The sequence below is a fragment of the Podarcis bocagei genome (assembly GCF_964188305.1).
Source record: "Podarcis bocagei genome assembly, chromosome: 7".
NCBI classification, from domain to species: domain Eukaryota; kingdom Metazoa; phylum Chordata; class Lepidosauria; order Squamata; family Lacertidae; genus Podarcis; species Podarcis bocagei.
In genome coordinates, this window is record NC_138132.1 from 32,834,606 (window position 1) to 32,855,855 (window position 21,250).

Here is a 21,250-nt window from a genome sequence, read left to right on the forward strand (position 1 = left end):
CAGATAGCTTCCTGAAGCCTGGAGAGCGAGAGGGGTCGGTGTGCACCGACGCCTCTCGCTCTCCAGGCTTCAGCGAAAGCCTGCATTCGCCCCATAGGACGCACACACATTTCCCCTTAATTTTTGGAGGGGGAAATGTGCGTCCTATAGAACGAAAAATACGGTATGTATAGAGTTTACACATTTTGACTTATGTGAAACTACAATGAAACAGTTGGAGCTAGCTGAGACTTCCCAGTAAATACATGGGGTTGATGTGGGATTGGGACACTATGTCTTCCAGACCCAAGTTCCGTTATCCCATTATACGGTGCTATCTCTTTAAAAGAAAAGCAGGTGCATTTATTCTTTCTGCATCTAAATTTTGAATAAATTAATGTTAAAGCAACACACCATATTGTCTCTTGTTGTATTCTGCATTTTTAAATATTGGCAAGCCCGAACTATTTCAGTTCAGTTTCCTGCAATTTAAGGGGGGTGAGGGAGAAATCTGATTGACATTGGCAATGGCCCAGTTCACACATCACGGTAAGCCATAGTTAATTGCTTACTGTGAATGAGCATCATGCTAGCATGTACTGCCTGATTGCTCCCACTTTGCTCTTCTCCAATAGCATTTGTGTTGGTTGCCCTTGCATCCAAATTGGAGGTCATGGTTTGGTTCTCCCTGACAAACAGTTATCATTAAATCATGGTTTATTCTTGGCTTCCTGATCATGGTTGTTAGGAATAAACAAATGATGATCCCAGTTTGGACATAACAGCAATCCAGGCTTCATGGCTTGTTACTCCTTCTTGTGCCAAAGGAGCAACAAGCGGAGTGACTGGGCACCATGTACCCTGCTTGCTCACAGGCAGCCATTGACCATGGCTTCCTGTGATGTGTGAACTGGGTTTGAGAAATACTTTTACCAGAGGTAAGGGCTGAAACAACAACATGGTGCCTTCCCAGATGTTTTGAAATTGCACTCCCATATGCCACAGGCAGTAGTCAGGAGTGATAGGGACTAGAGTCCATAGTATCAAATGAGTTCAGGTTGTATGGTTTAGCTCTGTCTCCCATGCATATCGTGCACAATATCTTGTAGGCATAGCGTGCCTACAACAGTGTAGGCTGCTTGTGAAAGTGAGCAGGAATGTGGCCAGGCTTGTAGGAAGCTTGTAGGCCAGGCTTGCACTGAAGGCATTGGGGGAGCCATAGTTGAACAGCTGGGCTACAGTTGAGCAACTGTTGTGCAGCTCTGGATGGAGGAACTCTTGTCCTTTCAGCAAATAGCTTGTTAAAGAACCAAATGTTGTTCTTTTTCCTGGCTTTGCTGCTATAGCATGCTATTGTTTAAAAGAAATAAAATTAAGCTTCAGTTTGGGGGAATCATATGTCATGTAGATGGTTATTGATACTGAATAATGTTATCTGATAACAAAAGTACACATTTTGCTTGCTGTTTCTCACTGATTAGGTCAGATGCTAAAAAGAGAAACATTGCTTGTGAATTTTGCAGAGTGGTATAAAGCTTGAAGCAAACATCCTTGGGACTGGTGTATGTGTCATTGTATGCTCAAATTATTCCCCTCCCGTTGTTTTTTCCGTTTATTTGTGTTAGGGATGAGGAGAGAAACCAGTATAAGAAAAGTGAATGTAAAATGAGCCCATATTTTGGAAACTACTATTGCTGAGAATATGCAGCAGTTTTCAGTGTTGTTTTTGTAAGATAAATATAGCATAGCACAGTTCAACATGGAAAATTAATACACGCTTTAAAAGCATCTACGTATATATGCAACAACTGCAGAATGGGAAGTGGGATCTCATTTATATGCAGTTCCAAAGCAATCCAATATTTTTAATATAAGCAAATAAAGTATGTATGTTGCATTCTTGCCACCACCATCTAATGATGTTGGAAATCTTTCTGGCAGCTATGTCCCCTCCCAACCTTTACTAAGCATTTCCCCATGTGTTCTCAAACTTTTGTCATTTGCACTGAGAGCTAGAAACTTTTCTTACTGGTATTGAAAATGAAAAAAATAGGCTTAAAGAGCATATGTACCTAGCAGTCTTCGAGATATTGTTTTTTGAAATTCTGCCCAGAGAAACGGGGGGGGGGGGGGGGTTTCCTGAATGAGAAAATCAGTAATGTTGGGAAATCCTCCCTGAAATGTCTGTCGCCTACAGAAGTCGGACACAGTCACAATTCAAGTGGGCTGATGGCGAGGCTGAAGTTCCTCAGCAAAGATGTGGAAAATGTTCTCTGAAGGTGGAAAATTTGAAAAACCACTGTAAGCAATTTAGTTTTGTGAGCAGAGGTGCGATATGTTAAAGCGTTCAACCAAATGTAGGATGCAGCAATGGGGGCAGGAATGCTATTTTGCTATCTCTTGCTATTCTGTGATTGTTGAATGAAAGTTAGCACCTTAAAGTTTCTAGTAGACTTTTCATTCTGCAGACAGCTTACTAAACTGGGCTCCATTTCTTCTCCCTGATACTTTTTAAAGGAAGCACTGATGTTTGGGTTTTTAAGCATCCTGTAAAAACAGGAAACTTTTTAAAAGAATAGCATGAAGTAGAATAATGTGGCTGCTTTTGTAGGTATGCCATTGGCTACCTGACTTACAGTTTTTGCCAGCATGTAGGTGATGCAGGAAGACACAGATTTTTGTCAACCTTCATAATCCCCTCCTACAACAATAAGGGGATAATGATAATGGTTTGTGTTAAGATGGAACGACACCTTACACTCAGCATAATGCTGCCTCTGAAAATGGCAGCTCTGTTGAGTTCTCTCTCCCCTTCTTTCACATTTAGGCTTGTTTCCTTGTGTGGTAGTGATTTTTTCATTTCATGTGTTTCCATGCCAGTGGCAACCAGTGTTGCAGGCTAGGGAATAGCACCATATGATGATATACTACACAAAGCAGTGTGGCTAAGCTTCTGCAGAGAGGGTGTGGTGGAAAGAAACTTGAAGTGAGTCTGCCACTTCTGGCACTAGCACCATGTCAAGGAGAGCATGGCATCTTGCTAGAGTTAACAATTCTGGAGGCAATGTATGTGAAGTGCTTTAAGAGCATCAGTAAAGCTGCCCTGCCCTGCTCTAGTCAGCCTATTGCTTGACCTAGTAAGAGAGGATTGAAGCATAGAATAGAATCATAGAATCATAGAGTTGGAAGAGACCACAAGGGCCATCGAGTCCAACCCCCTGCCAAGCACTTTAGTCTCAGGGACACTCTGTGCCAATATGCAACTTAGAAAAACAAGTACACATTTTCAACTATGTTGGAGAATAGCTAGGAATAAAAAGGTTTGATTTATGTCCCCCCATATTTCCTAGACTGATTATGGGAAAAAGAAATCAAACTTCTTCCTCTCTTCTCCTGCCCCACAAATTTTGTGCCAGATGCTTTTACTTCAGTCCTAAACTGATTCTGTTCCATTGTTGTTCTGTTATTTTTTTCTGAATGTGATTTCCGCCCCAGATGTATCTTTAAAATAATTTGATCTTTTAATTTTGTGTGAGATGTGCCATAAAAAACACCCAAATTGTGGTATAACTGATAGCAAACATTTTTTCAAGTGACTGGCATGTTTTATTCTTGTTCTCTCCCTTTAGCACAAGGCAGAGGTTAAATAGATTGGTATGCAAAATAGCTACAGAGAGGGGGAAATTGCAGGGTGGTGGGATCATATATTGATTTTGCTTTTTGAGTGAATTATATTGCTGCTTGAAAGGAGAAAGTCCTGCCTGGTTCTAGTGTGCTAACATTGAAAGATCAGTTACATAAGAGATTCCTGCCAGGACAGAGCAGATCTGGGGGGATTAGTTTGTGTGTCCTTAAATCAAGACTTGCCTTCATGTAGGGAAAACATATAGGCACTCCTTTCAATCGCTGATGTTCTTAAACATTTCTAAGCATCTGAAGGCAAACAATGTTAATGGTTAAAAGAGATATAAACCCCCTAGTAAATTTTAATCAGTTTGTGTGTGCTCTTGTCAAGGAACAGTCTCTTAACCCTTTTTCCCCCTTTAGGAGAACACTTCCACATACTAGCTTATTTGCTGATGACCCCTCTGTTGCTGAGCATTCTGGGGCTGGGACAAGATGTTCTCAGTTCCCCTGAGCCATTATTTCTTGCCATCATCCCACAAAAACTGTGTGTGCTGTAAAATACCATGCAGTTTAATTTTACTGGGGGAACTGGTAGTGGTGGGCAAGCTTTCTGGGAAGCTTGGTCATCATTCTTGTTCCAGATAAGCCCTTGCTTTACATAAAAGGCTAGAAAATAAAATATAAATGTCTGCTAGAAATCTGATGTTAAAATCTGGAATAATCTACTGTGGACAGCACAAGAACATAATAGAACTATGATGCCAACTTAAAGATGGACTAAAGTTAATTTTGGAAGGTGTATTTTGGGTCATTGTCTATATGATTCCTGAAGGTTTCTTCCCCCACCTCATGGACAAGGTGTTTTCACTGGGGTGGAAGTGCATGTACAGTATCTTGCATGAGCAGGTTGACTGCTCAGTACAACACAATGCAAGTGCCATGCCTTCTGCATGTACCACCACTGTGCAGAAGTGTCTTGGATCCTCCAGGGTGGGGCAGAATACACAAAGTGGCCCACTGGGGTCGGAGCACAATCCACACCACCATATATGACTATGTATTAAGTTATTTCCCGTCCTCAGATGCCTAATTAGATTCTGCAGTGAGATGAGATGAGATGTTGGGTGGTGTGGCCTTGTCATTTGGACCTGTTTGCTCTGCAGGTGCTTTTCTGTTGCAAGCTTGCTCTGGCCTGCTGTGATATAGATTGCATCAGTAAACAATGTGCTCGCAGCTGGTGGGGGTTTGCCCTGCTTTTGTTGCCCGGGATCAGGCTGCATATTGCCTTGGTCTTTTCAGCTCCACATGAATTATCTATTTGGTATATATTATGGAAATTGCATACACGTGGCAACATAACTTATTAGGGTTGTCAACTAATTGCATATTTGAGTGGATTGATTACATTTAAATAAGTATGTTCTAAAGAAGCTGCGAGCAATCTTTTATTTTCTCAAGATATTGCAGATGCTGTGCCATTAGGGAGTATTCATCAAAATCCAGTCTTGGAAAACTTAACCAGTCCTAGCTAACTTCTGATTTTCCCTTTTCTTTTATACCAGCAGAATTTATTGTTCTTCATGGAGTTGCATCTGCAAACTTAAGTACTAATAATTTTACACAATAGAATTATTTAGCACTGTGGTTGGTAATTTTTTAAGCAATAGGTTGGTGCTTTACATAGCATAAGCCTGGGTCCAGATGCTAGCTGACCCAGGACCACGGCATTCTCAACATTCTTTGGGGAGGGGAGCACTCTTCCATTTCTCCGCCTGAGTAAAAGTCCAAAATAAACCCCACCACACACAATAGATCATAAGTCAGTGGGAATCATACCCACTTATGTTAGAATTGTTCCTGGCCCCCAGCCATTTCCCATTACGCCACTATGCAGAAAGATTGCTTTCTTTAAAAGTCTGGATAAAAACAACCTCTGGTTTTCTTCTCCCCTCTGTGCAAACTTAGGAAGGTATATTTAACACAGTCATTTCAAAAAATCAGCTGTGGAATTATCTTCTGCCCATTCTTAAATTTTCTTACTTACAAACTTAAATTTTCTCTGGCCAATCCAGGCTTTTGTCCCCTGTAAAAAACTAGTATGCAATCTCCTCCTGGAGTTTCTTATCACTTCTCACGGAAAGGCAAGAGAGAGATATCTTCTCCTTTGGGATATTCTCTTCCATCTAAACAGGAGGCAGGGCCAGCTGAAGTTTGGCTTCTCAGGAGGGCTCTTCAGTCTCACTGATAGGCTCTGCCTAGCGACTGTGAGGCTGGGTCTCAATTTGTTCTGAAAAAGTGCTGATTTCTGTATTTTCCCCTTTTAATTGTTGTTTTCTTCTTCCCTTCTGACATAACTGTCGTAGTTGAGGAAGTACTTACCGTATTTTTCGCCCTATAGGACGCACTTTTTCCCCTCCAAAAATGAAGGGGAAATGTGTGTGCGTCCTATGGGGCGAATGCAGGCTTTCGCTGAAGCCTGGAGAGCGAGAGGGGTCGTGCGCATCGACCTCTCTCGCTCTCCAGGCTTCAGGAGAGCCCCACCGCCAGACCCACAAGCTCAGGGACAGTGGGGAGGCGAAGTGCGCCTTTCCCGCTGTCCCCCGACTTGGTTAGAAGGCTGGCGGGGGGAGAAGCCTGCTCCTCCCCGTCGCCAGCCCTGCAAATTCGGGAGACAGCGGGAGGCGCAGCGTGCCTTTCCCGCTGTCCCCCGACTTGGTTAGAAGGCTGGCGGGGGGGAGAAACCTGCTCCTCCCCGTCACCAGCCCCGCAAACTGGGGGACAGTGGGAGGCGCAGCACGCCTTTCCTGCTGTCCCCTGACTTGGTTAGAAGGCTGGCGGGGGGGGGGGGAGAAGCCTGCTCCTCCCCGTCGCCAGCCCCGCAAACTGGGGGACAGCGGGAGGCGCAGTGCGCCTTTCCCGCTGTCCCCCGACTTGTTTAGAAGGCTGGCGGAGGGCTTCCCCCTCCTCCAGCCCCGCAAGCTCCCAGAGCCATGCCAGAGCTGCATGCAGCTTCGGCATCGCTCTGGGTCCTGTTCTGGGGGCCCCGCGCCTGGGGGAGGGGGAAATAATTTTTTCCCCTTTATTTCCCCCCCTAAAATCTAGGTGCCTCCTATGGGCTGGTGCGTCCTATAGGGCGAAAAATACGGTACCTTATGAGCAGTGCAGTCATGGAGCTTCAAGTTCCTACCAGACTGCCATTCCAAAGAATTCTGTGCCTGATAGCAGCCCTTAGGAAGTTAGGAGAAATGTGCCACCTCTTTGCATCCATTTCATTAAAGGTCTTTGAAGGGGTAGTGCTAGGGAACTCTTGTTTCCTAGCTAGAATGTGAATTGTATTCTCATTTTACATTTAGGAATGTCTTCTGTTTCTGTGGCCATCGTGCTATCAAAAGATACTTAAGGCAGTATTTCTCAAGGTCATCAATGCATTGGAAACCTTTTCCTCCCACCCAGACCTAAGCTAAGGTGATCTGAAGTTCATATATATCATTTATAAACTTTTTCAAAAAGCATCATACAAAGCAGTAAATTTATCATCAAAAATGTTAAATTGACAACAACATTGAGAAAGCATAACAATATACAGCCGTAACAAGTGTCTGCAGGCCAAGAAATGTTAACTTAAATGCCAAACAATCTAGTTATTTATTTTTCTGGCATATCTGCTCTGACAAAAGACCCACAGGGCTCACTAGAATTTAATAAATGTGTATGAGTACTGTACTGAGATTGCAGCCGTGGTGAACAAAAATATCTGAATTAAAATAGTGGAATGTAGGCTTTTGGGGAGACTGTTTTACAATGTAGGTGCTATGGCAGAGAAAGCTCTAATGTAGCCTTCTCCAGCCCTTCAGATACTGCTAACTAAAACTCCCATCAGCTCCAGCCAGAACAACCATTCCTAATATGAAGGAATCAGAAGAATCATGTGGGTTAATAAACTCCCAAAAGTATACTGCTTGGTCACAAATGCAAAACGTAAGATATTTCTGAAAGTTACCGTATATAAGAATAGAATCTGTGGAGAAGTCCTTTGTGTCTTCTCAAAACTCTTAAGAAAATTTTAGTAATGAAGGAGAATTGTGGGAAGCACCCCCAGATTATTGGATAACACTGAAGGCTTTGCATTTGCTCTTCATGTCCCAAAGCCATCTGAGGACCTTTTAAATGTGAACTCTGCAGCTCCTCAAGACAGTTCTGCTTCTAACATGTCTCTTAATTTCTTTCTAGCTTCCAAAATGTCCACAGATGGGGGCTTTGGTTCAGGAGGGAACAGTGATGCCCAGCAATGCCTTCAGTCTTTTTGGCCTCGGGTCATGGAGGAGATTCGAAATCTAACAGTGGTAAGTTATTCCATTAAAAAAAAACAACCCCAGAACTTTCAGGTGATATTTGCGGCATTATTGAGGAGGAGTTATTGTCCACCAGATTAGTTTCATCTACAAGGGATTGCTGCCTTCTCAAGGGGTGTGGGGGGGGGGAAAGATTGAATTTCTGATTTTGTTGGTAACTGTGTCCTTATCTCCAATAAACTCAGCAATACAAGCAGGGGGTCATAGAACTGTAGAGTTAGAGGAGATCCCGAGGGTCACCTAGTCCAACCCCCGGCAATGCAAGAATGTCAGCTAAGCATCCATGACAGATGGTCATCCAACCTCTGCTTAAAAATGTCTGATGGAGGAGAGGCCACCACCTCTCATGGGAGTCTGTTCCACTGTCAAACAGCTCTTACTTTCAGAAAGTTCTTCCTGATGTTTAGTCAGAACCTCCTTTCCTGTGCCTTGAAGCCATTGGTTTGGGTCCAACCCTCTGGAGCAGGAGAAAACAAGTTTGCTCCATCTTCCATGCAGCATCCCTTTCACAAGAGAGAATTGCTTCCTGTGCTGCCTTTTTGCAAAGCTTTGCAGTACAGAGAAGATTCTACGAGGGACCACATCTGTAGAGTTGGATTCTGTGTAGGGGCAAGTCTATAATATTTGCCTTTCCAGGGGTATGATTTGCTCAGTTCTCTTATTGAACATAACACAAAGAAATGCAGTGTTTTTTGTGTGTCCAGTAACAGAACGTAGCTCCATGCCTACCCATAGAACGGGGTCAGCAAACTTCCTCAGGGGGCCAGTCCACTGTCCCTCAGACCTTGTGGAGGGCTGGACTATAATTCCTATGCACACTGCGAGGGGGGCAAGTAGTCCTCCTCCCCACCCCCATCCAGCCCCAGCCACCTTCTTGGTTTGCTGCCTGCCTCATTCGCCAAAGGGCTGATGGCGGTGGCAACAAAAAGGCTTCCTCCCTGCCTAGAGAAAGAAGGTGCTGCGCTTACCTTCCCAGGGGCTGCCGCCACTGCCGCTTCTCGTGAAGTGGGTAGGCAGAGCTAGCTTGTCCACTCCGCTCTCTGGCCCACAGGAGCACCAGGGCAGCGGTGGTGGGAGGAAGAGGCCGAGCAGCAGCGACTCTGCCAGTGAAACGCTGCTGAGGTAAACCAGGCACAGTGTTCGATTGGCAGAGCCATCGCCGCCCGGCCTCTTCCTCCCATTGCCATCACCGGGAGTCGCAGGTTTTGGCTTTGCAGCACGGGCCAGATTTAGGACCCAGGTGGGCCTGATCCTGTCCGGGGACTGTAGCTTGCCGACCCCTGCCATAGAACTACAAGAGACACATTTGTTCAGGTCAGAAAATGTATTGTTTGCCTTTGTGGGTGGGTAGGGTTGTGCAGCTGAGGTGGATGGCAGGTATCTGGTCTTCTGTACAGTTTTCCGTCATTCACCATTCCTTCATGCTACCTGCAGTCCCACAGAAGTGATTGTTGTACATGCCTCACTTAGGTGGAGTTGCCATCTGATCGCCACCCAGACTAAGCACAGGCTTAAATGCCGGAATAAATCAGCCTGTTAAAATCAGACGGTAAAAGCATTTACAAATAATAAGGTCTTTGCTTTCTGAAGGGCTTCAAGTAATGAAGAGGTCTCTCTTGGGAGGCTGCTTCACAATACAGTGGTGCCCCGCAAGACGAAATTAATTCGTTCGGCAAGTTTTGTCGTCTAGCGAATTTTTCGTCTTGTGAATCACGAAATCCCATAGGAATGCATTGAAAATCAATTAATGTGTTCCTATGGTCAAAAAAAGTCCAAACAAAGCCAAATTTGGTACAACAACAGTTTATTAACTGCTCTTTAAAGTCACACATACTGTAAAGAGCAGTTCAAAAATTGAAGGGAAAATAAATTAACTTTATAAACAAAACATGTCTTTGTTTTTAGACAAAGGAAACAAAGTCGCGAGACGTTTTCGTCTTGCGAAACAAGCCCATAGGGAAATTCGTCTTGCGAGGCAAATCGAAAACGGAAAAACCTTTCGTCTAGCGAGTTTTTTGTCTTGCGAGGCATTCGTCTTGCGAGGTACCACTGTATGTGTGGGATCACTGAAAATAAATGGGGCCCATGCCCTCACAAATCACATCTCTCTAATAGAAGGTCAGTGGTGTGATGCATGTTCAGAGGAATCTTGGAAAAGAGGAGTAGACAAATTTGCAGAGGTTAGGTTTTTTAGTGCCTGTTAATCATGATGGTCAAATGAAATCGCCAAAGTGAGAGGCAGTGAGCCTCTGAATACCCGTTAGGAGGGCACAATCTGAAGGGCTTTTCTGGAGCATCTACATGCTGCAGTGGATGGACCAAGCAGGACTCTTGCATTCAGAAAGGTTTTCATATGGCTCATTGGCCTGAGGTCCAGTGCCTTTTATAAATTTGTGAAGGAACTAAACTCGCAACATAGTTGATTCACAGATGAATAAGACGCCTTTAGAGACCTGCATCGCCACCATGTTAGAAAAATTGGATATAATTTTCAATTTTTTGAATATTTTAAATTAAGACACATCATAAATAATAAGTTGCAGAAACATACACATCTCTGAGAAAAAATTAAATTTGAATGGTTAGTTACCATGCCTCCTTCTACAAATCTGATAAGTAAAAACTATACTTTGATTCCCAGTCAGGAGTACAATATCTTTTAGACCTTTCTCCCACTTCTTTTTAAATCAACAAATTTATGAAGAGGTTTGGACCTGTTTGTTGAAGAATTTACCTTAGAGATTAATCAGTATTAGAGTCTTGATATAACTGTAAATAAACCCTAGAGCCCACCTTGGAACCAGCAGGCTAAAGATAAATTTCCCATTTGGATCTGATGCTTAGAGCTGCATTTTTGGAGGCCAGTGGAAAGATATTGATGTATAAAAATCAGAATTAATTTTGTTCCTTTAGTAAACATAGCTTTGACATGTAGGAGCTGCAAGTCTGAGATTTCAGCTCAGTGGTAAAAAGTCTTCTGCAGCTTTCCAAAAAGGGGCAGTTTTTTGGTGCAGGTTTTTTGGGTTTTTTTAGTACTCTGGACACATGAGTCAATTTATTACACTGTGAATGAACAAAACAGTGAATGTCAAGCTATAACCCTTCTGCCTGAGTGGAAATTTTAATAGGGGCTGTGGAAGAAAGATAATTACAAAAAAGCCCTCTACAGCTATACTCTGTTTATAATCATTGCTGAAATTACGTCTTGTACAGCCAGTCCACTAAATGTTCCTCTATGCAAATAGAGGTCTTGATTTGCCTGTACTATGCAATTGGCAGGTGTACAAAATGTTCAGATTCTGCTGCTGTTTGATGTGACCTCAGTGTCTGTTGTTGGGCTATATGTATCCAATGCAATCAATGGGCCCAAGTCCCACTTCAGTCATATGCCTGGTCTGGGTGTGAGACAGAGGCATTGGTTTGTATTTCATGCTATTCCTGCTCAGAGTAGACCCATTTAAATAAGTGAAAATGACAGTGTTCAGTCCTTTAATTTCAGTGTGACTACCGAGTCAAATTGAGTTGGATACAACTCTTACTGATGGTATCCCTCTTGGTTGTTCTGAGAGATCAGTAGAAGAAAAACTTTCTTTCTTTCTCCCATATTTTTCTAGCTTAAGGAGACTACTTACACATTGACTTGACTGTAGGAAAAAACCATTCACATTAGCCTGCAAGTTGTGGAGGCTTCTGAGACATCCTTAACTTCACATGGCATGTTGACCCTCACATCAACTGAGCACTCTATCCTGGAGCACACCTTGTATTGCAGGAAGCAGCTGTTTTCAGAGAAACGTGTCTACTCTTTTAACTGAAGAATGGTTGTTGATGTTCCAAGGAATCCTGGTGTTTCTTGAAATACATTTGGGCAACCACTGTCCTAAACCTCTTGGCTGTATTTGACATGGTGTTAATTCCATTATTTGTAGGAGACAGTGGAGATTATGGTAACACAAAGTTTTTGCAATGCACTTTTCCAAGTGTTTCCCATATTATTTTGGTCATCCTTTAACAACCTGCTGAAGTAGGCCAACATAATTCTCATGCAGCTAGCATACTACTGTGCTAATTTCTCTCAGAATGCAGCCTGTTGTACATCACGGCTACCAGTCTGCTGAGTTCCTCCAAGTTTCACATTGTCACCTCTGTAATTTCAACATCTGCAAGACGCTGCTGGGCAAGATCTTCCTGAGCTTTGGTATGCAGTGTCACCTGTATGCTGATGGTGCCAGTGTGTATGATCTAAGCATCTGGGAGCTTCCTTCTCTCTGGAACCAGTGTTTGCTTTGTTTGTGCACACAAGGGTTGACAGTTGAATCCAAGACCAGTGCAGATAAATGTCCATCCAGGTCAAGAGGTCTCCTGCCACTCAGTTCTTTTCACAGACTGCCTACTTGATGGCTGTTCCTCTCAAATGATCTTGAAGTTTCAATGGGTGTGAAAAGCCATCACTTGTGAAAGGTGCAGAATCATGGGTGTCTATACTACATACAGTAGCAGCTGTACTGACCTTTTAGATTCTAGGCCCACTTCAGAGGACAGGTGTTGGATCTTTAAAGATCATATTGCACCCTGGACCCTGCATAACTGGAAGTGCCCCCTATATTAATCCCGATGGTTGTTAAGATCTACTGGTGAGGTTCTGCTTAGAAACATCTCTTCATAAGCAGTCACAACAGCTGGAAGATAAATCAGAATCTCTTTTGTGCTTTTTTAGTGACCCTGAAGCTATAGAAATTTTTCCTTGAACTTTAGAAATGCCTGTCCACGCTGACCTTGGGGGTGGGGAGATAACAGAACATAATTTATTAGAGCAGGATTCATTTTTAGGATAACTAAGCGTTGACTTCGCTGCTGCTAAGCCTGTTTTGTTTTTGCTTTTTTGAATTGGGTAATTGTCAGGTTCCTTTCCTGACAATCCCTGTGGAGATTTTGATTTTCAGAAGCCAAACTCTTTTCAGATCTGTGGGTCACTTGCATAACCATAGCAATGGCGCTCCAATGATGGGGAGCAGGAGCAGCTCCAAATGTTAAGTGACCACATTTGTCATCCCTCAGAGCAGCCTTTTCAACCTGGTGCCCTCCAGACGTTTTAGACTGCAACTCCCATCAGCCCCAGCCAGTACAGTAGTAGCCCAAAACATCTGGAGGGCACCAGGTTGAAAAAGGCTGCCTAAAGGAAAAATAGACAATCTCCTGTACAATATGTTTGTAAGCCAGCTTGTGTTAGCTAATTTTTTTTTTTTTTAGTAGATGCCTTTGAATGTCCTTTTCTATACTGAATTGTGTGTACCAGAGTGATACAAAGTCTTGTCTTTTCTGTTGATCTCTGCAGAAAGATTTCAGAGTTCAGGAACTTCCATTGGCACGCATAAAGAAGATCATGAAACTAGATGAAGATGTAAAGGTAAAATTCCTGTCAAAAATGTTGACTTTTGACATTTGCAAGTCAATAAATTTGTTCTGAGCATATTTAATATTAAAAAACACATCCCTGCTGGATACCTCTTCCCAAATTGGTAACAAAGCCAACTCCAGGCACTATTGGATATTCTGGATTAACCCGACCCATTTCAGTCCAGATAAAGGCCAGGGTTTGGCAAAGAGACAACCTTGGTCACCCTGAAATATGACCTCTGTCAAGAAAGAGCTGGGAGTTTACTCCTGCTTAGTTTGTTCTTGATCTCTCAATATCTTCTGATACCATTTATTATGGTTATCTTGTTGGATTGGTTCTGTTTTTGGGAGGCGCAGTGATTTTGGTGGGTCCACTCGTATCTGCAGGATTAATTTCAGAACATAGCACTGAGGGATTCCTGCTTGACCCCATGGCATTTGAGCTTGTCCTCCTTGTCCTTGCTTTTTCGCATCTATATGAAACTGGTGGTTGAGGTCATCTGGGGATTTGCAGTGTCATCAGTGTGCAGATAATACGCAGCTCTCTTTCTCCTGGTCTTTTGGATCAGGAGAGGCTATGGAAGTTCTGAACCCCTGTTTGTAGACTCAATATTAGCTAAATGAGGTTCAATAAACAGAAGATGAAATGCCTCTTCTGGCATTGTGCATGTAGTTGTGTTTGTGTCCTAAATGGTATTTTTTTTACTTCAGAACATGTTATTTATAAGCAATTTTAACTGAGTAAACTCATGATTGGCTAATACTTCTTTGACTGACAGTTTTATTTTTACTGTATCTGGAAGTGGTGAGGGTTGCACTGAGACTGACAGTGTGAAAGGAGACATTTCCTGTGTGAGAGAGGAAGTTTGTCTGTTCTGCAGATGACTTGGGGAATTGTCATAGCTGCTCTTAAACTACAAGGGTGACCAACACAAGTACACCCTCCCCCCCCCCACTAGAGTAAAGAACACAGAGACCTAACTACCCCTTCTTCTGTAGATATATTATCACTTGCTGCGACATTGCTGGCCTTGAGACCTTGCATCAACTTGGGTTGAAGAGGCCATGAGGTGCTTTTACATGTAACTCACATGTGCCACTTCGAGTAGAGCATGATACAAATGTGATAATACAAAAATGATTTGACATCTCTTTCCTGTACATGAGGAAGTCCTCTTTCTGGAGTCTGAGCAGCAAAACTTAAGGGTGTGTGGGGACAGACTTTAGCATCTAGTTATGTTTTTCTATAATCAGAGTAAATGCACCCTTTCCTTATTAGATGATCAGTGCAGAGGCGCCTGTTCTGTTTGCCAAGGCTGCTCAGATATTCATCACAGAACTGACACTACGGGCCTGGATACACACAGAGGACAACAAGCGCAGGACCTTGCAGGTAGTGGAAGACTTATTTCTCAGCTACCTTAAAAGTGCCATGGCATATCCTTCTGCTCTCTTAATATTTCTTCAGTAGGGGCTGGGGCAGGGGAGTGGAATGGAGAGTAGACTGGAACTATTTGACTTGGGCATGCAAAACCAAGTTGCAGCTCCTTTGCTGCAGAGTGGTGTCAGGAGGAGGAGGAGGCAGTTTTCAATGGAGAAGCACCATTTAGGAACTTAACCCATCTCCCATTTCCAGACTTTGTTTCCTTTGAAGATATATGTCAGAACCCCATGGTGCTAATGGGTGGGGACAGAGTTGCAAGGAGAAAGTGGCCCTGAGGTGTCTGCATATGTGAGGTGGCTAGTAATTTGAAGTTCTGACTTCTGTGTTCAGTACATGTGTGTCCTGAGAACTTCTGTCAAACCTCCATGTCACCTTTCACCTCCAAATGTTTCAGATTACTACAGCAGCAGGGCTGGCTGGGACTGATGGGAGTTGTAGTCCAAAACATTTGGAGGGCACCAGGTTGGCGAAGGCTGCTCTGTTCAACCTCACCAGTGTCATTTCCTTTAGAAGTGCAGCTCAGACTTTTGTTGATGGCTGCCACACTGGTTTGATACCTGGAAACAATTTGAAGGCAAAAAGAATCCCTAACTTCTGGGAGGGGGGAAGTCCCCCTTCTGAAGTGCTCCTCTGCTTCTGCTTTCAGTTAATAATGTAATAACTGGTTGGCTGCACTAGTGGTTCGCCTTTCTAGAGGTTCCTGAGCAAAATGCATGGGGCTGAATTCTAGTAGTAATCCAATATAATCATGGATTTCATGCAAGCTGCACTAAGGACCAAAATAGACATGATGCTGAAAGTTCCATGATCAGATCTCAGGATCCAGAATTCTCCACCCAATTTGAGGGTCAGTTATGGGCAAGTGGACCACCCATGACTCATTATAAAGTAGTTGGCTGGTAGTACTAAATGATGTTGCTCCTTTGTGTGAAGCATACAAGACTTGTGACCTTAACCAGCTGCTGTAGAGTAGCCTTAGGTAGTTTTGAATCACATCCACATAATATTAAATAAGCAGTGCATGCGTTGAGTAAACTAGCAAAATTCAAGATATCTCTTATTGATTGACTTTCCACAAGGCTATGAAGTTTGAGAATAACCTTTCCTTCCAGTTCTTCTGATAGCTTCCCACTGCTAAGGATTCGCTTCTTCATTGCCAAGCATCTCTAACGCAGCCTTTCTCAACCTTGGATCCCCAGATGTTGTTGAAGTACAACTCTCATCTTCCCTGACCACTGGTCCTGCTTGTTAGGGGTGATGGGAGTTGTAGTCCAACAACATCTTGGTACCCAAGATTGAGAAAAGGCTACTTTAACATCTATGAGATGCTGTTGCTTGTTAATCTGAGCCTGGTCAATTCCAGCAGTGTACAGGTGGGCAAGGCTTAATGTAACCACCACCTTCTCCTTGTTACAGAGAAACGACATTGCCATGGCCATCACTAAGTTTGATCAGTTTGACTTTCTCATTGACATTGTTCCGAGGGATGAACTTAAACCTCCCAAGCGCCAGGTGAGCGTGAAACAGTGTGTGCCCTGTTTGTGTTTGTGGTCTCTAAAGTTTTGGGCAGAGCGGGGTTGGGGGGAGGGTTTGCCAGTATTTTTACCTGTGCTGATTCCTTCCCCCATGATACAACAGACAAAAGCGCTTGCCTAGGATTAAGATGTGACTAGTCTGGAAGCACTGCATTGATTCTAAACTAGCTGTGTTTGCCCCCCAAAACATCAGGGCACACATCCAAATCTCTTGTGATGTTGATAAGATGGTGGTGATTTTATTTCATTTATGTATTGCTTCCTACGCAACACCTGAAGTGATTTACAATATAACCTATAGAAAACAATTACAGATATAAAAACAATTGATACAATTGCATAAAGAAAATCAATTTTAAACAACAAGAGCATGGTCTGGGGATCCAAATGGTGCAGTGGAAGCAACTTCCAGTAGAGCCATTGCTGCCCTCTCTCCTGAGTGGCCAAGCTCCATGGTCAGAGGCTATGGAAGACCAGGCACAAAATACTGGGTACACCTGAAACATTGCCCTTGGAACATGCCTTTGGGGCAGGCAGATACCTGGAGATACCTGGAGGTGATGCACAAAGGGTTAGGGGAAGAAATAGGGATAGTGACTTGAATGAATGGGTAAGACACAAGATCCAGACAGTGGATGTCATACAGAACCGGATTTTAGACTGTTATATATGAACAAAGTTCAGCTGACCTGATGGCCGCCAGAGTTCACATCTTCTCCTTTAGTGGGGGTGGGAAGGAGCTATTCACTCAGCTGCAACACTCCACTTTTTGCATATATATTTAAACTGGGTATAGTTAGACTGCCAGCCTATATTAAATGAGGCTTATTCTCAAAACCCTTACCTTTTCTGTCTTGTTGGAGTGACAAATGGTATTGCTGGCGCCTTTTGAGAAGAATAATCGAATGTTTTAGAAATTGTGAAAAGCAGCATGAGTGTTGATTTGAAGTGCTGAGCGCACACACACATGCACCCTTCCACAGATGCACAATTGGGCACTTGATTAGCTGCACAGCAGGCTCCCATTACATAAGCAATAACCTGTGCACAATGCCCTCGGTTTATGCCAGGTGCTTAGAGATTGGATACATACAGGTTTATGACACTCTCCTCACAGCCATCTGGAACTTTCATTAAGGTGCTGACATATGACTGGTCAAAACACCTTGTAAGTGTGCTGGTCAAATAGTTCAAACATGGACTTCCTAGGGCAACAGTCAGAGATAATTATGCTAATTTAGAAGAACCACCGTCTTCCAGAAGACTCCAGTTCCTCCAAGAAGCCGTACAGAGCACCAACCAGGCCACATTGAGGGCCCATGTCCTCCCTGCCAGAAGGATTGAGCCACCCCAGGAACGTCACATCCCGAATCTTTCTCGGCAGTTGTTGCTCCTGTAAACATCCTTGACTGGAAGCTGTATGGTGCTTGAAGGGGCTTTCAGTCGGATGTTTACAGCGGCAGGCTGCTGCAGTTCTCCTGAAACATAACAGGTTTGTATTGAAGAGTCACTGTGAGGCGACATTTGGGGTTGGAGGCAACTGCGGTGTTAGAGCAGGTTAAGGATCAACACGTAGGTCACAGCTTTACATTAAACCACCCTTAGAGAATATATATATATATAACGCCTACAACTATGTTACCATCTTTCTTTACTCATAAATAGACCTGCATTTCTGTACAGATGTTGCTATATAATTTTATTTAATTGAATACTAAGAGCATTTTGTATTTTTGTATCCCACTGTTTTTGTATCCCACTGTTCCTGAAAAATGCTGAAGGTGGTGCCTTATTGTGCCTGTCTTATAGTAGAGACAATGTCTTTGGAAGACCTTCAGAGAGAAGTTTGCAGTAATGTAGCCATCACTGTACATGGGACATTTGCAGTTTCATGAGCAAAAAAGACAGGTCCCTGGCTCCACAGAAAATTATAAACTAAATTTTGACAGTTCAGGAGGCAACAGGAGTGGGAGGAAAGGAAAGGCTGAAGCAAATGAAGCTACACATAATTAGGCTGGGTTACATGAACCACAGACCTTTAAGTATTCTTAATAGCAATGTTGTCATCAACCCTTTATTCAGGAGTGGGGAATTGGTTGCTGGGCTGCAACTCCCATCATCCTTGACCACTGGCTGTGTTACCTGGGACTGATGGGAGTTGGAGTCCAAACATCTGGAGAACATCAAGCTGATGGTCTTCTACTGTGTGGGAATATTAATGTGCAGTTCAAGTGGAGTTAATAGATGGCAGTTGCTAATTTCCCCATGCAGGAATGCAAGAAATCACAATTTAGCTTTTTCCTTCAGGGATGCAAAATGCTGTTCCTTTCTGTTAAACACCTTGGATCCAGGGAGATTCTGGGGACAGCTGCTTCCAAATCAAATCAAATACCTCACAATATAAAATACATCACAATATAAAACATTTCAAATCACTGGGATAATTAAAAGGACAAGGGTGAAGCTGTCAAGGGTTATAGGGTCACACTGTGGTCGTGTGCACTTAAATGTTCTGCTACACCCAGTCTATTTCCCAAGGGGGTGGTTCGTTGGGAACCCTTTTGGGTAAAATTGTGGCTAAAAAGGAAGCTACTAGAGCAGTGGTATCTTTGTTCTGATCTGACTCATTTGATTTCTTCTCGGAGTTGTGGGCCGGAAATCCAACATTTTACTCAGCATCAGTTGGCGAGGTCTGCTATGTAAAGGACAAGAGAATGTGGTCCATTGACTCTGGTACTTCTTGGTTGCAGGCACACAAATGGGCTTGATATGGAGTGTGTGAGAATCTGCCTTTAGTCACTGCAGAAGGGAAAGCGTCCTATTTGGGCAAGGCTGTCACTGGGGAGCTCCAAGATTATCTAAGAGCTTTTACTGGGAAGCTTAAGATAGCCTTGATTCCTCAGCTCTGAGGAAGCTGACTCTCCAGGATTGCTGTAAGGACGGCCTGCTGTCTTTGAAATTCAATCTCTCATCAATACAGCAGCCTCTGTTTCTGTCATCTGACAACCACAGGGAGTGCCTGTTTCTAAATTCCATTCCTGCTAGTACAGCATGTATATGCCTGGAATTTTGAAAGCTGCTATAGAATAAACATACAGTAATATTGGAACTATCACCTGCTTTCTGTGGTTTTAAACCCCCCCCCCCCCCCGCACTTCAGAATATGATGGATATTATCTCCAGCACAATTGATAACTCTAGCAGGGGCACCATTTCCAGATGTTCTCATTGGGCTGTTTTGGTAAAAAGATTTTTTGTTCTTATGCAAACCACAAGATACCCTACTGATACCTCCCCTCTTGCATTGTGACTGTGTCCTTTTGGGTACGTAAGAATTGGCACTCACTTCTGAACCCCGGAACTTGTGGTCCACAGCACATACCAAATTCTATTCCAATATCTCAGTGTGCTGGGGAGAATGTGCATGTTGGAAACACAACTGGAAATGCCGGACAGGTAGTCTGGACCAAAGGCTTCACTTCCACTCAGCCAGGTGCCAGATTGCAGGGCAGCCCTTGGTTTTCTATCCATAAAGAAAGCAGGTGTGGTGGGAGGGTGAGCTTGCTTAGCTGCAGAGAGATTCCAAGGAAGCTGCTGAGCATCAGAGCAAACGCTAGCTTAATCAGCAGCCCCGGTTCTAGCTGGTTGGGCTGCAACACTCTGAAGATTTTTCTACTTTCTGTCTTTCCCAGGTGAATCCCAAAGCAGACTTTGTTTCAGCTGAGCCTTCACTGCAAACATAGAGTAAGTTAGGTGCCTCAGGAGGCCAAGTGTGGGGAAAGCTGCAGCTCTTTCTCCCTATTGCGATCCAAGGATTGCAACACTTTAGATTCCATGGAGATTTTGTCTAGAATGAAGTCACCCTCAGCATCTTAATAGCTTGCATTCCTAGTTAATATTTTGCAGTGTTCCAGGCAGAAATGGCTTTACATCTACCCCAGTTTGAGTTGGGCCACATCCTGCTGGGAGATGCTTGTTTTCAGTCTGTCTACTAGGCACTTAACCACCTCGTGTTTGTCATTGGTTTGAAAGCAAACCAGGACCACCTAGAAGTAAGATAGTGGTTTGTACGTATTTGGCGGGCTCTCTTGGTACATAAGTTTGCAAATTAAAAGATTTTTTGTTTCATTTTATAAAAAAAAACAACCAAAACAGCCTCACAATAACTTTCACCATGTAATAAAAGCTGGTGTCATTAGAAGGGGAGGGAGAAGAAACTAGGTGTGTGGGAAGAAGAGGGAATTGACCTGCTCAAGCTCTTAGCAGTTTATAGTAATGATCCTGGAGGAGGAGGAGGGATTAGGGTTAGGGAGATATTTACCCTTGGGTTATAAAAAAGACTTTCCTCCCTTCACTATAAAGGGTTGCTGTAGGAAAAGAAAATGGATCTTTAGCTTTTTCACCCTTCAGCCCCCAACTCCTCCTGTATAGCTAAAACTTGCCTAGTTTTGGGACTGACAGCCAGCCCTGCTCCTCCGCCCTCTTGTGCTATATGGCACAGCAGGGAAAACAGGAATGGTTCTGACACTTGCCCTTTAAGAACATGAGAACGTAGTTTAATTGAATTCCGTAGTTAAACCATGTGCTGCATGAAGAAGTGCTTTCTTTTGTTGGTCCTGAATCTTCCAACATTCAGCTTCATTGGATGTCCACAGTTCCTAGTATTATATGAGAGGGGAAAGAGCTTTTCTCGATCCACCTTCCTCATGCCATGCATAATTTTATAAACTTCTATCATGTCATCTCTTACTCGCCTTTTCTCTAAATTAAAAAAAGGCCCAATACTGTTACTTTCCCTCATACTCGGAGTTGCTCTGGCCTTTTGATCATTCTTGTTTTTATTTTTTTTAATCTCTTCCAACTCTACCCTTGAGATGAGGTGACCAGAATTGTACACAGTATTCCGAATATGGCTG

The 21,250-nt window shown here is 43.3% G+C and overlaps 1 protein-coding gene across 3 annotated transcripts in view; it reads left to right on the forward strand.

The window, feature by feature from the left end:
- The window catches only part of NFYC (nuclear transcription factor Y subunit gamma), a 55,112-nt gene that overhangs the window by 23,980 nt on the left and 9,882 nt on the right, over positions 1 to 21,250 (forward strand). For all 3 annotated transcript variants that reach the window (XM_081200067.1, XM_081200066.1, XM_081200068.1), the window contains 4 exons: positions 7,837 to 7,949; positions 13,294 to 13,365; positions 14,635 to 14,748; positions 16,216 to 16,311. In XM_081200067.1, the coding sequence (XP_081056193.1) occupies positions 7,845 to 7,949; positions 13,294 to 13,365; positions 14,635 to 14,748; positions 16,216 to 16,311 (387 nt within the window). In that variant the 5' untranslated portion in view covers positions 7,837 to 7,844. The remainder of the gene's footprint in view (positions 1 to 7,836; positions 7,950 to 13,293; positions 13,366 to 14,634; positions 14,749 to 16,215; positions 16,312 to 21,250) is intronic.